At 37.4% G+C, this 12453-nt stretch overlaps 2 protein-coding genes across 5 annotated transcripts in view; one reads left to right on the forward strand and one right to left on the reverse strand.

Annotated features, from left to right (window-relative positions):
- Nucleotides 1-7400, forward strand: part of LOC107711780 (squamous cell carcinoma antigen recognized by T-cells 3-like) — a gene marked incomplete at its 5' end in the record, with an annotated part of 12637 nt that extends 5237 nt beyond the window's left edge. The window contains 5 exons of the mRNA XM_016516826.1: nucleotides 1308-1476; nucleotides 1604-2070; nucleotides 2198-2350; nucleotides 3764-3951; nucleotides 5775-7400. Of these exons, the coding sequence (XP_016372312.1) occupies nucleotides 1308-1476; nucleotides 1604-2070; nucleotides 2198-2350; nucleotides 3764-3951; nucleotides 5775-5985 (1188 nt within the window). The remainder of the gene's footprint in view (nucleotides 1-1307; nucleotides 1477-1603; nucleotides 2071-2197; nucleotides 2351-3763; nucleotides 3952-5774) is intronic.
- Nucleotides 7401-8538: 1138 nt separating this feature from the next.
- Nucleotides 8539-12172, reverse strand: LOC107711781 (adenosine monophosphate-protein transferase FICD-like). Of its 4 annotated transcripts, none has more exons than XM_016516827.1 (3): nucleotides 12097-12172; nucleotides 11226-11554; nucleotides 8539-10356 (listed from the first exon to the last, which is right to left on the reverse strand). In XM_016516827.1, the coding sequence occupies exons 2-3, from the start codon at nucleotides 11494-11496 to the stop codon at nucleotides 9278-9280; spliced, it is 1350 nt and encodes a 449-aa protein (XP_016372313.1). In that variant the 5' UTR covers nucleotides 11497-11554; nucleotides 12097-12172; the 3' UTR covers nucleotides 8539-9277. The 4 variants fall into 4 exon arrangements, with proteins under 4 accessions (XP_016372313.1, XP_016372316.1, XP_016372315.1 ...); XM_016516830.1 differs by having other exon boundaries at nucleotides 12092-12136; XM_016516829.1 differs by lacking the exon at nucleotides 12097-12172 and adding an exon at nucleotides 11943-12072.
- Between the last annotated feature and the right edge of the window lie 281 nt (nucleotides 12173-12453).

Below are 12453 nucleotides of genomic sequence, written 5' to 3' on the forward strand. Positions count from 1 at the left end.
TCATACTGCACAGCTGACAAGATGCATGACAAAGTGTTTGCTTTCATCGCTCAGAACCAGCAGAATGAGACGCTGGAGTGTCATGCATTCTTCTGTGCCAAACGGAAAGTGGTGAGTGTTTGATGCTTTCCTTATGAAAGCTGTGAATCTTCAGTCACCACAAAGACTTCTGACTGGAACAAAAGCAGTCAAACAAAGCATGAAGAAGGGGGACAGTTTTCCAGAATAGCTGACTAGATTACTTTGTGTCTGTTGAAGGACAGGCTGTTCTTCAAAGCATAGCACTTCATCCAAAAACATGTCTGTTTAAGGCTAGATGCTGAGGGTTAGATACAAAAGCTTTCCTAGTGAGCCGCCTACCTAGGCGACATCTGAAGGCACCATAAACTTTGTACTACTGATGCAAAGGCGGTTCAGAAAGCGGGGTAAATTCAGAGATACATTATTTTGACTTGAGTGTAAGGCAACATTGCATGTAATCTTCAGAGAACACACTTCCAGAATGCACTGTGACAAGCTTGGTGAAACAAGTCTGTGACTGAAGAGTTTGAGAAAATTGACAATTATAAATCTGTTTTGTTCAATACTGAAAAGTATTGATACAGAAGCAGGTCAACATAATTACTGACCATTTCTAAATCTAAGATTTTACCCAGTATTTGTGTGTGCAATGTATTTTTGCTTATTGAAATGCTGTGCTGTTATTTCAGATGTGATTTTGCAGACGTAAGGCAGCTTGCTAGGTTTCACAACATGCCTATTATATTTTATATGATATATTCAATATATTTCATAATATAATAAATTACATTGTATAAAAATATTATATTTAATATTTCCAGTATAATGTAATACATATAAAATGTATTACCTTATTTATTTACTTGTTTGTTAATTTGGCTCCAATAGTTACCATAATGTGTTTTATGCTCACTTGGTTTCTGAACAGAGCTTTTATGTTTATATATGATATATTCATAATATAATAAATATTTCTTTAGTAATTTTTAGGAAGGTGTACTCATTTTTGCAACACAACATTTTATCACTTTAATAAGAAAATGGTATTTTCTTGAATAATTTTAACATTCTTCTTTGGTAACTGATCAAGCAGACTTGCTGGAATATTATATCTCTAAAAAACCATAACATGTCTTCTAAGCAAAGAGTAATTGCTGAATTTAAGTTTCAGAGGGGGTGTAGTCCTTTATGCTGTGCACTGTATCTATCATGCTTGTCTTGAAGCTTGCCATGTGGAAATGTCCTTTTGATGCGGTTTTTGAGCCGTTTAAATGCTGTTTCTGCAGGTGGCTGAAAAAGAGGCTCTCCTATCCAGACAAGAGGAGGAGAAAGCAGAGCACAGGAGAAAAGCCAAGGCAGATAAAAAAGCCCAAAAGAAGAGCCAGAAAGCAAACAGAACGGGGGATAAACGGAAAGCTGAAGATGAGTACGAGGAGGAATGGGGAGAGGATGCAGGTATGGATGAAGTTGCATAATTCTGTTAGTTGTTTAAAAAAAAAATCTGTTTTTAGAGAAATTGGAAGTAATTTCCAAACAAGTGTGGTTTAGACTTCAGCTGTACTGACATATCAAATGTGTGCAGAGCTGCCGTCCAAGAGGCTCCGAGGGGAGGAAGGCTTTGGTAGCACAGCCACAGAGGAGCTCATGGAGACAGAAAGTGGTCTTTTCGGCCGCCGAGCTCCACCATCACGTAAATCTGAGCCACCCGGTTTCCGTAAGAACCAACAGGGACTGTCTGAAGCCCCGCGACAACCCCTGGACACGTCAAAGGAGCAGCGCAAAGATGAAGATAGTGTATTTGTCAGTAACTTGGCTTTTAATCTGGAGGACCCAGAGAACAAGCTGCGAACATTTTTTCAGGGTTGTGGGACTGTACAGCAGGTGCGGCCCGTGTTTACAGTGAAAGGTGCGTTTAGAGGCTATTGCTATGTGCAGTTTGAGGACAGACTGGCTGTATCCGAGGCACTGAAACTGGACAGGCAGGAGGTGGATGGGCGGCCCATATATGTGTCTCCTTGTGTGGACAAGAATAAGAATCCTGACTTCAAGGTATCTAGAAATGTATAGTACTCAATTTGTGATATAGTGTTTCTTGATGTTCAAGTGAACAATTTGTAGTACATTTCTTATTGGTTATTATTTTTAAAATGTGAATCATTTGTATAATGTGTCTTAGGTTTTTAAGTACAAAACAGCAGTGGAGAAGCACAAGATCTTTATCTCGGGCCTGCCGTACTCCTGCACTAAAGAGACACTGGAGGATCTCTGTAAACAGCACGGCACAGTGAAAGCCATCCGGCTCATCACCAACCGCTCCGGCAAACCCAAGGTGTGTGGTAGGCCTCTGTCAATAATCTAAATATACAGTAAGACTGTCCCAGTATCCTGCAGAATATAGTGCATATATAAAATGAATGTATACAGTCCATTACAATTACATTTGATCAAAAGTTACTGTAAAAAGGTGATAATTTTACAAAAGATTCTATTTCAAATAAATGCTTTTTTTTTTTTTTACTTCATCAAAGAATCCTGAAATGTTTCAACAATATATTAAGCTGCAAAAACTGTTAAAACTGGTAGTAATAATAATAATAATAACCATTATTAATAAGCGAGCACAAATAATAATTGAGCTGCAAATCAGCATATTAGCATGATTTCTGAAAGATCACGTGAAACTGAAGACCGTAGTAATGATGTTTAAAATTGAGCTTTGTCACCACAGGAATAAATAACTATTTTCTATTTCAATATATTTTTAAATTTAATTTCAAATTATAATATTTTGCAATATTACCGTTTTTACTGTATATTTGTACTGTAAATGCAGCCTTGGTGAGCATAAGAGACTTTTTAAGAGACAAATAAGAGACTTTTTAAAATCATAATGATTCTCTACTTTTGAAAGAACTGTAATTTTTGCTGGTCTTAATTCACCCTTCCACAAATGAAGGTCTTAAATAAGTTCAGAAATAGTCATGGCATTAAATGTTGTATGCACAGCCAAAAATGAATACCTTCCTCAGTATTTTTGTCGTCTTCAGTATTTTGTCCAATTCAAATATCTAACATCCTTAAATCAAGATACATTCTTTTGAGCTGCAAAATGAAGATATAAGTCTTGTTTTCTGAGAAACTGAACAAAATTGAATTAATACTTAAAACCATAATAAAGATCTGTCAATAGGGTATAAAAACCTTGTTTTCCATTTGAATTAAGTCGATTTTTCTGAGCCCAATGGCAGATTTTTGTTCTTGTTTTAATCATGAACTCATTTAATTTTTTTACGAATTTCTCATAAATCAAGACTTATTGTGTCATTTTAATTTCTCAAGTAAATGTATTTTGATTCAAGAATATTTTAGATATTTGCAGTGGAAAACCAGACAAAACTAATGAGGAAGAACAGCACATTTTCTGCAGTGAGATCAGAAAGAACAGTAAAAGGAGCAGAGCAATTCAAGACGAATTAAATAGTAATGGAGAATTATTTGGAAGTTTCAAACCTTGAAGTGTTGTTAATACAACTCATTGTCTGCTCGCTAGATGTTTACATTTAGAGAAGAACATATTGACTTTATAAAACTTGCTGAAACCCTGTATGTATAGTCATCTCCAAGCTAATTTTTTCATATAATATTCATATTCCTCTAGATGCATTACATGTCCAAAAGTTGAACCGATATTCCTATTTCGTATATTGTTGAGTGTTCACATTAATGCGTGTGTGCTCTGTAGGGTTTGGCGTATGTGGAATATGAGAACGAAGCGCAGGCCTCGCAGGCTGTGCTGAAGATGGACGGCACCATGTTGGAAAACTTCACACTCTCTGTTGCCATTAGCAACCCCCCGAGCAGGAAAATGGAAGATAAAGCAGCGCCTAGTCGAATCCTGGGGGCAGCGATGATGAGGCAACCTCAGGGAGCGTAAGTACATGATACGCCAGGTTAGCTGGTCATGTGTTGAATTACTGCTATGTGGATGTCAGTAATTATGGTGCGAAAATTTGTGGTCTTGGATGCGATGCCATGTCTCCAGAGGAAAGGAATTTATTGTCGAAATTTGCTCTAATATTCGATTTGGGAAAGTAAAAGAGGTTTCAGCTGCCCCTTACTATAAATTTAAGGGCTAAAGGATTAATTAAAATAAAATATAAATTGCAATACGGCTTATCAAAGGCTGCAATTTAATGAGATAAATATACATGCTGTGTGAATGAAGCTCAGGATGCGGTATATTCAGTGTCTCAGTGTGACTTGGTTTGCAGTAAATGCTGCTCCACACAAACTCATCTCTGTGTTTGTTGTGAGTTTGGGTCGATTATAACTAGGGCTGCAACAACTAATCGATAATTATCGATTATGAAAATCATCGACAACGATTCTCATTGTCGATTAATCGGGTCTGCCCACAGTGCGCGTCCAACGGAGTTTACATACTTGTCCAACTTCAGCCGGTCGCGTCAAATTAAAGCACTGAATTACTTATTTCTATGGACAAAATGCATCTAAAATAGTGGAGGAAACAGAATGAGATGCTGCAGGAGAGTTACGTGATCCAAGCTACCCAAAACATGAGAATTCTTTATTTTAAGCTTTAAGTTAATGCATTAGCGTAATGGCTTGCCCTGTCAGGCACTTTAACAGATGCGTGTGCGTCCTCACCGCAAAAAAACTTTGTTAACAGTCATATCCTTATGTATAAATGTCACAAATTCACGCGAGCATTTCCATTTTTGCATAAAGGTCCGTCCTGACCGTCTGTGTTAAAGTTTAATCTTTACTGAATGAGCGCCAGTGCGGCGGGCACGCGTGCACGCGCGTCAGACAGACGGAAAACAGAGACGATAAATAATCAGCGCAAAAACATTTATTGTGCTGAAATATCTGTTGTTGTTGTACTGGTGTTTACCAAAATCATTTTTTAGCTTTCTGTATGGGTTAGTCCTCCAATATGCATAAGCTCTTTAGTAACAGTAGTAGGCTGTTTCTAATGCTATAATATAATTATTGCTGTTATCTATGAAAGAAAGGCAGAGAGCTTTATAGTGTTTTTTTTCAGATACCCAATTGCAGTCAAAAAGTACTTAAACAATGCCAGCAAGAACTCGATTATCAAAATAATCGTTAGTTGCAGCCCTAATTATAACATGCATTGGGAAAACATGCACCAGCCGTTACACCAGATTTGTAATGAGATTTATAAACCTGAAACTTTGAGGGCTTCCCACGGTTTTACGCCAAAATGAAAGAATAAAAATAAAGAAATGAGGAGTTAAGTATTAATATTATAATTTACTATTATACTATAAAATAAAATTACTATTATGTTTCTTAGATATTCAGTTTATTTTACTGTGAAATAGTATTATATATTTTTCAGTTTAATAATATTTAATAATGTTACATTTTTGTACAATAAAGCAAAAAATTCTAGTTCTTAAGTTGCAATTGATTTATTAGATATACAAGTTTTTACAGCTTTCATAAATATTTCTTTGTTTAATGTTATGTTATGTTAATAATAATATTTAAATTAAATTATATACTAAATTTAGTCCTACAAAGCAAAAAATAAAAATCACATTTTTAAATCTGTTGATTTAGTAGATTCATATATATGTATATAAAAATAGCAATTACATTTTCCCACCCAAATTGTGCATTGTTTTTTTTTTTCCCATAGTTCTTGGTTGCTAAAAAACATCAGTTCTTTGTCGTTACACATTTTCATTTCTTTTTTTTTTCAGAAGAGGAAAAGGACGCACTCAGATCTCTCTGCTGCCACGCTCTCTGTACCGGCAGAGTGATCCAGATGCCAAAGCAGAGAACGGTACCGTTTCTGCACCACACGCCACAGTGACCGATGGAGTGCACGGAGGACCTGGAACCGCTAGCCTGGACACGCAAACCAAGTCTCTGTCCAACGAGGACTTTGCCAGGATGCTCCTCAAAAAGTGAAACTGTATTCAGAGAACACGAGAAGAATACCTGCCTTCTGACAGAAAGCCATGCCATGTCCTTATGAAGTCCGGTGGAGAAACAGCGTTTTAATTTAACCTGCTTTCTGTAAATACATGACCACTCCCGATATATAGGAAAACTATTTTAACACCTCAACCATGGAGATGCGAGCTGTATTGTTTTCTTTATTTCTTAGTAATAACGAACGGGATTTGGGGGCAGATTTCAGATTTTGTCTGCGAGTATTTTTTTAACAGGATGTTAAAACAAACGATGTGATGATCGTTGTTTTAAAAGGTATATGCAAGAACATTTAATATGAAGATAGATGATGTATTATAAATAGGTTTCAACTCGGCTTCATTTCTCAGTAGGTCTCTTTTGGGGCAGCTGAAATGTAGATGCGTCCTGCACCTCTGCCTTGTCAAAGGCAACAACAAAAAAAATAAAGATCAAAACCTTTATTTTACATATTTTCTGAACTGCATGTTGTATAAATAATTTATTTGCAGTACCACAACCATTTGAAACAGTCTTGCATGTGTAGATTTACAACTAATAAATAAACTGTCTTCATAAATGAAGACTAATGGAGTAATAGATGATCTTTACACACATCTGTGACTAAGAATTTCGACTTTTGTGTTTATTACACTGCAGCGCTTTAATTAAAAGCTGTACACTGTCCTGTCCTGGAGATGAGAAGATTCTAGTTTTGCCAGGCATTTTGTATTTTCTCCAAGCGCTGCCCTTTGAATCTTGTTTAATTGCTGACACAGCTTATAAACCTGCCTTACCTTGTGTGCTCAATAATGGTCTGAAGATTAAAGCTTGTGCTCCACAGCCAGATTCAATTCAACCTTCAGTCTAGAACTCCAGTTTTAGCTAATCTAGAACCTTAGATTCCACATGCGTTTGCGGTGATATGCGAGTCAAGGGCTGGCTGAGGAGCACAGTTGCTGCTTTAGAGCCGATTGGGTCCTTCCCGGAAGCTGAAGAATCTATGCAGCTGTATATCGCTAGAACCTTCCACTACGAGTTCACCTGATTGTGAACCCATCGCATACTGTATTGTGTGTGTGTATATATACACACACAACATATATCATGTAAAATGTCCTGGATATTAGTATTATTTACTGGTTTTAATGGCTATGATGGACTTGTGTATTTCATCCACTATTAAATGTTAAGCTGATCTATTTTTTTTAACTGCAGTGTCATACACTAGACAGTTCCCTCCCGTGTTCTTTTCATTGTGTTTGATTCTCGTTCACACCCCTCAATGGTTGGCCATAGTTTTGTAAAGCATTTGTATATTTTGAACTAAAAAAAAAAGAAAAGTAGCTCTATATATTTGTGTTTGATCACCACAGTGGCCTAAAGTAGTGATTGAGAAAAAAATAATAAAAAAACGTGCTGTTGCAATGGCTTGTTCAACATTAAAAATAATGAAAACATGGTATACATGTGGTAAATTGTGCACTTTTTCTTTATTTGGTTTATTGTATCAATTATTTGATTATAGATTGGCCATTTTTATTTACCACTGTCAGTGTCATCTTTTGGCACTCTTATAATTATTTCTAATAATGTTCCGGTTGTATTTCCTGTGTTGCTCAAATTATGTGTAGTCATATGGTTTTATTTTTCCTTTTAAAGCTTAAATTGTTTAATGAAGCAATTAAATGTATGTGGTTGTCAAATATGGCGTGCTCATTTGTGATATTTTCTCATTTTGTTTTAGCCATATTTTTGTTTTGATCTTTTGTCAAGGGTACAGCTGACATTTTCCATGTTTCACAACAGTGCCATTATCCTATGTGAAAAGATCCACCAAATACAAGGAAATGAGAAGTTGCACAATAATTTATTACAATAATAAAATAGCTTTTACGAGTAGTAAATAAATTAAAGCTATGTTTAAATAGATTAAAGTGCTTGAAAATAATGGCAAACTGAAAATCAAAAGACGTCAGTCAAAAAGTGTCAAAATAAAAGTTCCAAACATTAATGCAACTTTTCAACAATATTCCTCTAATCAATACATCTTCCTTAACATTTTGAACAGCTGTGGGTAATTATAATATTCCTTGCATCATACATCAGAATCATGGAACAATCATTATCATGAAAATAGACTTGAGTACCATCTCAAAATAAATGATTTTTTTTAAACTAAACTTTAAAGAACCTCAAAAAAAAAAAAAAAATCAGATTATATTCTAAGTAATGTTAAAGGTTAACTATTACTCAAACTGGCTTTGGCAGACATTAATTTTTGAACTTCTTTTTTTGCTGTAACCTGCCAGCTTGTAAGTGACAAATGTAACAAGCCGTTCACAAAATGCACTTCAGCTAGTAAAGCATCTGAAAAACATCACTAAAGAACTGCAATCTCTCACATTTAACAGACCTGTCCTTTTTCCAAGCAAACTTCAAAAGAGATTAACTCGAGCTTGCATTGAGACTAGAAAAAAGTGCACAAAAATATGAGTATGAATATTGTTCCCAGCAGACAGCAGTTCATTTATGCAACATTATCATTAAAATCATGGAACAATCATTATCATATGAAAATAGACTTGAGTACCATCTCAAAATAAATGATTTTTCTTAAACTAAACTTTAAAGAACCTCAAAAAAAATCAGATTATATTCTAAGTAATGTTAAAGGTTAACTATTACTCAAACTGGCTTTGGCAGACATTAATTTTTGAACTTCTTTTTTTGCTGTAACCTGCCAGCTTGTAAGTGACAAATGTAACAAGCCGTTCACAAAATGCACTTCAGCTAGTAAAGCATCTGAAAAACATCACTAAAGAACTGCAATCTCTCACATTTAACAGACCTGTCCTTTTTCCAAGCAAACTTCAAAAGAGATTAACTCGAGCTTGCATTGAGACTAGAAAAAAGTGCACAAAAATATGAGTATGAATATTGTTCCCAGCAGACAGCAGTTCATTTATGCAACATTATCATTAACTCACATGCAGAAGGATGTAGCTGCTGAAGATCTGACCTAATACTGTTCATTCAGTGAATAAGAAGAACTTTTCTTTCATTTCAAATTCAAAACGACAAAGTAGAGGCTAAAACGTGGACATTTCGAACAGTCAACAAAGGATTTGTAACGAATAAAGCTACACAGTAACTGCACAAACTTGAAATGGATCAACAGTTTATCCATGTAGGTCCCATGCTAGCAGTAGAAGGTCGGTACAGAGGCTGATATGGCACTTCAATTTATGCCACATGCAATCTTTTTCCACTTACCAATATACATCTATCAGCTATGCACAGGTATGGTGTGTTTACAGTCAGGACAGGCGTGATGACTAGCCCCGGGGAGCCCCACTGCATGCTCACTTGTGGCTATCAGTAGCGTATCAAGTGTAATTTCAGTGCATTTCGCGATAAAGCGAATAAAGGGCCTTACGTCGCCCTCGTTGGCAGTATCCAGGGCGGTGTAATACTCCATCCTCTGCTCTTTCCGAATGGTGATCGGCGGATAACTAGCTTGCATTAGGATTAAATTCATGAGCAGGCGAGACATCCGTCCGTTCCCATCCACGAACGGATGAACGTAAACCAGTTTATAGTGCGCGAGAGCTGCCAACTCCACCGGGTGGAGATGCAGCGCTTCCTCCGAGTTCAACCACTGCACCAGCTCCTGCATGTGCTTGTCCAAGTCCCGCGGATGCGGTGGGATGTGATGGCCCACGAACACCTGGCTGGCACGTAATCGTCCGGCTTCGACGGGATCGGCGTAGCCTAGGACCCGTCGGTGTATCTCTAGGATGTCATTTACAGTGATCGCTCCAGCGCGGGACAGAAGTGTGGTGTTGATGTACTTCATGGCCACGTCGACGCCAATTGCCTCGTTCTGTTCTTGAAGACTCTTTCCTGGAACGGCGTATCTGGTCTCAATAATGTGGCGAATCTCGGACAGCGTGAGCGTGTTGCCTTCAATAGCTACGGTGTGGTAAATATGATGGTAGTAGGTCTCCTCCATGACCCTGCGCAGAGCAGAGTTGCCTTTGGGTATGGACATGAGACGTCGCACCTTTCCATCGATGATTCCAAAGTGGCGCTGATCTATTTCCTCTACTAACGGGAGCGTGCGATCCCTGCTCACCAGAGCCTTCTCGTTGCAGGGCGAGATGGCGAGGGCCTTGGTGTACAGGTGGTCTGCTTGGACGACGTCTTTTTCCTCCTCCAGTATGGTTCCTAATTCAGTGAGCGCCTCCACAAACTCCGGGTTCATGTTGAGCGCGTGGACGAGCAGCTTATGAGCTTTCTCCCTCTTGCCATTTTTCCTCATCTCCAAAGCCTGCTGGAGAGCCGCCTTTGCCTCCAGCTGAGTCTCTGTAAACAAACAGATGGTCAGCGCTTCACAGTATGACATTCCAGCGGAGAGATGTATAATCAATAGACTTTAACACTTCAAAGTATGTTTCAGTTACTTTTCATAGTTTTATCTGTTTAATCTAAATGTCACAGTCTGTAAACCTGATTGCAATGAACTTCTAATGAGTTTTAGCGTCTGTTGAGATTTCAAGAAACCACAAATGTAATCATTTTAATTGTGTCCACAGAGGTGAATGAGATGAATATTAGGTTTGAAACAAATACATTTTAAAAAGAAATGCCATTTGTAAAACTTTTTAAATTTCATTATTGGACATGTATAACAAAACTAAAACAGAAAATTCATCAAGAAAAATAAGAGTGAGGGACTTGATTCATTGAGAATCGACTGAACCATAAAAAAAATAAAAAGCTGATGCATGTCTCAAAACAGACAAAACATATTCTGCTTTGAAACCGCACTAAAGTTGTAATTAGTCTGATTTAAATGATAATTACAAAATATCATATTTCCATAAGTGTGCTGAATTTAGTCAGAGTCAATATATGGAGGAGCTGTCATGGTTAAACTTCCAATTGTTTGGTATCTCTGAAAACCCCTGAATATGCTCTTTACCGTACATCCATATGGCATGTATGGTCGCAGAGAAATTTGCTAAAATATAGTGTCCTCTACAGATGACAAAATTCTACGTCTGGGTCCCAGGAGGATAAGATTAAGATATAAGATTATGAAGTCTAACATACTTAATTTAGAATAACATGCATCCAAAAATTTACTTTAGAAAGTAAACAGCCAATGTTGATTGAAGACACTCAAGCTACTCATCAACACAAAGTCAGCATCAGCTTCAACTGTACTGTACCTTTACTGGGCTTGACTTTCTGTGGCAGGAGGTCTAGTGCAGTGAAAGGGACCGTCAGGCTGGTGGTGTGCACCACAGGCCGCTGCACACCCCCCCACAGCTGGCAGCGCAGAAGAGCAAGACCCTTCAGTGTGGCACAGCATTGCTCCTCTATTCCTGCTAAAGGCAGCAGCAGAACAAATACAGACCCCAGCAGGCCGCACAGAACAGATCCCCAGCCCCAGAACAGAGGACCGCTGCAGGCATGACGGAAAACTGCCAGAGCTGCCATCAATCACACGATCCAGACTTCCACAGGACACGTGCCCAACATTCTTGCAAGACACTATCTGAAAACCAGTGTGAAATGTAAGAAAGAAGGTCAAGCATTAACATGTTAAATCAGGTTTGTTGTCATTTTCTCCAGTCTAATGTGAGCCAGGTGGCTCTTGGGAGTCTGACAGTTTATGAAATAGTCTTAAATCAAGTGATTTGTAACCACATTTACAGCCATGTCTCATGTTGACTCACAGTCTGAAGATGAGAGGAACATTTACTTCTGGTCAAACACAGTCGACATTTTTTAAACCACCTAAACCTGTATTTGATGAGTATAGCTGGCCTATATGCTGTAGCGAAACACAGTGACATTTAAGTATTTTTATAATTGTAATATTTAACACAATATATAAGTACTTCTAATATTGTAGAACAAGATATTTGTCCAGCTGATATCACCTTAGGTAACGTAGACAGTCCATGACTACAGCGCTTCATAACAAATCATGACACTATTCATACATTTCTATAGAAAAATGTTCACTAAACACTAAAACTGGCGGCAAGCTACGCGCTTTATTAAACAAGACGCAAAATTTCAGACACACCTTACCGGTTAATGAAGTGTTATTCTCGCTATAAATACTGGATATGATCAGAAATGTTAGCGTTAGCAACGTCAACTTCCGCCAAACGGAAATGGCCTACATGTAAGGATGATGTTGATTGGTTGAGTTTACTTAGTATGTGTTTAGTGATTGGTCAGATGTTTGCTACACACCCTCGAGCAGCAACATATTTTTCAGATCGTAGAACTACATGATTGGACAAGACGCTCAATAATAATAATAATAATAATCATTTTATAACTCTTTTGAAACTTGTATAATAATAATAATAATAATAATAATAAAAATACATTGAAATAAAACAGGAAACATGCACAAAAAAAACGGAGGAGGAGCGGAGA

Source organism: Sinocyclocheilus rhinocerous, unplaced genomic scaffold, assembly GCF_001515625.1.
Source record: "Sinocyclocheilus rhinocerous isolate Xijiao unplaced genomic scaffold, SAMN03320098_v1.1 scaffold3585, whole genome shotgun sequence".
NCBI lineage: Eukaryota > Metazoa > Chordata > Actinopteri > Cypriniformes > Cyprinidae > Sinocyclocheilus > Sinocyclocheilus rhinocerous.

Excerpts from the sequence above, each read along its gene's own strand:
- LOC107711781 (XM_016516827.1), bottom strand. The coding sequence starts at position 11,496 with ATGGCAGCTCTGGCAGTTTTCCGTCATGCCTGCAGCGGTCCTCTGTTC. Across the intron at positions 10,357-11,225 it reads GAAAGTCAAGCCCAGTAAAG|AGACTCAGCTGGAGGCAAAG; the intron begins GTACAGTACAGT and ends GTTTGTTTACAG.